The sequence below is a fragment of the Chrysochloris asiatica genome, unplaced genomic scaffold (genome assembly GCF_000296735.1).
Source record: "Chrysochloris asiatica unplaced genomic scaffold, ChrAsi1.0 scaffold00086, whole genome shotgun sequence".
Lineage (NCBI taxonomy): Eukaryota > Metazoa > Chordata > Mammalia > Afrosoricida > Chrysochloridae > Chrysochloris > Chrysochloris asiatica.
This window is the reverse complement of record NW_006408604.1, coordinates 8,394,603-8,397,296: the sequence shown is the minus strand read 5'-3', so window position 1 is coordinate 8,397,296 and position 2,694 is coordinate 8,394,603. Positions and strand designations below refer to the sequence as shown.

Below are 2,694 nucleotides of genomic sequence, written 5' to 3'. Positions count from 1 at the left end.
TGGAAAGGAGAGAGGTCATCATTAAATGAATGCATATTGAGATGGAAACCTTTGACAATCTGATCCCAATTGGGGGTGGGGTCACAAGGAATGGGTAGGGTTTAAGCCTGGGTTTTAAGCCTCTTGTGCTGGGAACTGCTTTGCAAGGCAGTGTGGGATAACATGCTTCAATAAATGTTAGGGAAGGGCCTAGCTGTGAACAGTCAGGAGGGTTGTGGGATGAACACAATTGAAAGGGTCCTTCTAAGTGGCAAAGAATAAGGAAGAGGACAGGCAGATGCTCTCATTCTGTCCACTCCTTCTTAATGGACAGGTTCCACTCCCAGGTAAGGTGGTCGCACTTGTCATCATCAGTAAAGAAGGACTTGTTGTGGTAAGTGCCCCGGGCCAGCATGCCCTTTGGAGCCTCTTCAGTCGGAGTCAGGAATTCATACTCCTCAGGCCGAGGCCCATAACTGCCAACCATGAAAGATGCCTTATCCACTAGAAAGAAAGAAACATTTGTTAGGGTAAGAGTCTGACAGAAGAAACAAACACTTCCAACGGGAGGATTTGGAGGACAACTTACAGTTATCAAACACAAGAGCAACACTTATAGGTTGGTTAAATATCAGATTTACCTGAAGGACCCTCCCTTTCACTACGCTTTATTATGTTGTTAAGTGCCATCGAGTTGATTCTGACTCATAGAGACCCTGTACAGGATTTAAAAGGAACAGCTGGTGGATCTGAACTACCAACCTTGTGGTTAGCTGTCCAGTGCTTATCCTACAGTGGTACACCAGGGCTCCCCTTTATTATGGTACCTTTTAATAATACTTTCCTTTTCCATACTCTCAGTAATCTGCTGTGGGTACCAAGAGTTGGTATTTTAATAAAGTACCACAGCTGATTTTGAGTACAGAAAAATTGAGGACCCAATGTGCTATCCAGGCTCTGTTTATGGAGATGTAAAAATGCAAATAGTTAATGCACTTGTTTGATGGTTCAAATTCACCCAAAGGTGCCTAGGAAGAAAATCCTGGTGCTCTAATCCTGGGAGCACCACTCTATATGATATACATGGGGTTGCCATAAGTTGGATTTGACTTGGTAGCAACTTCTTATTTACTTATTTAACAGATTGTATCATTAAAAAAAAATTCAAAACCAGAATTCTGGGTTTAGTTCTGCATCTACCGAAGTGATAAAACCAAAAAGATTCTCAATCTCTACATAATGAACTTTAAGGAACTTCTATTTTTAAATTTCTTTTTTAAATGTACAAATCAATAGGGAGAAATAAAGTAGCATCTGATAATCTGTATGGGCAGAGTGAAAGTTGGGAACAACTAGATGGAAAGGAAAGTTCAATCAGTTGGTAAAAGAAAAAGGATGAAGAACTAGGACAAATGATAAAAGTAGCTAACTAAATAAATTTATAAATGAGTAACTAGAATACCATATTTCTATACAAATAATTCACATTATAGTTTTGCAAATGGCACAATCCATTCATGCATTAGATCTCTATCTGGGCTATGTAATTTATACATGTGCATGTTATTTATGTGGATGTAGGATGAGCACTGGACTGTGAACCTTAGGTTGGCAGTTCAAACCCACCAGCTGCTCCTCAGAAACCTGTTGCTATGAGTCAGAACTGACTCGATGGCACTTAACAACAACAACAATTAGATATTAAAAACATGGTGTATCTTAAGAATAGTATGGGAATAGAAAGTAAAAGTAAAGTAAGTAGGTAGTATATTCTATCTTGAAGTACAATGCTGTCTGTGATAATATCCATACATCTAAAAGAAAGACCTGTTAATACCACTATTATTCAAACTTATACACCAACTATTGGTGCCAGTGATGATGAATTCTACCAACTTCTTCAGTGTGAAATTGATCAAACATGCAATCAAGATGCATTGATAATTACTAGTGATTGGGATGAGAAGGTCAGAAACAAAGAGGAAGGATCAGTAGGTGGAAAATATGGCCTTGGTGACAGAAATGAAGCTGAAGATTACATGATAGAATTTTGTAATTAATTGCAAATAACTTTTTAAACAATATAAAAGGCAACTATACATATGAACCTCACCAGATAGAATACACAGAAATCAAATTGACTATGTCTGTGGAAAAAGATGGTAGGAAATCAGTCAAAACAAGGCCAGGAGCAGACTGCGGAATAGACCATCAGTTGCTTACATTCAAGTTCAGGCCAAAGCTGAAGAAATAAGACCTTGAATGCAACCCACCTGAATTTAGAGACTATCTCAAGAACAGATCTGATGCATTAGGCACTAATGACTACAGACCAGATGAGTTGTGGGATGACATAAAAAAATTATACAAGAAGAAAGCAAAAGGTCCTTAAGAAGACAAAGAAGAAAGAAAAGACCAAAATGAATGCCAGAAGACACTCTGAAACTTGTTCTAAAGTGTAGAGATGCTAAAGCAAATGGAGGAAGTGATGAGGTAAAGGAGCTGAACAGAAAATTTCAAAGGGCAGCTCGAGAAGACAAAGTCATGTATTATAATGAAATGTACAAAGACATAGAATTAGAAAAGCAAAATGGAAGAACACATTCTGCATTTCTCAAGCTGAGGGAACTGAAGAAAAAATTCAAGCATTGATTTATAATATTGAAGGATTCTATGGGCAAAATATTGAATGGTGCAGAAAGTATCAAAAGAAGA

General features: G+C 37.9%; 1 protein-coding gene across 1 annotated transcript in view; it reads right to left on the bottom strand.

The window, feature by feature from the left end:
• Positions 1-283: 283 nt before the first annotated feature.
• The window catches only part of ARHGDIB (Rho GDP dissociation inhibitor (GDI) beta), a 17,823-nt gene continuing 15,412 nt past the window's right edge, over positions 284-2,694 (bottom strand). The window contains exon 5 of the mRNA XM_006866031.1: positions 284-483. Within this exon, the coding sequence (XP_006866093.1) occupies positions 284-483 (200 nt within the window). The remainder of the gene's footprint in view (positions 484-2,694) is intronic.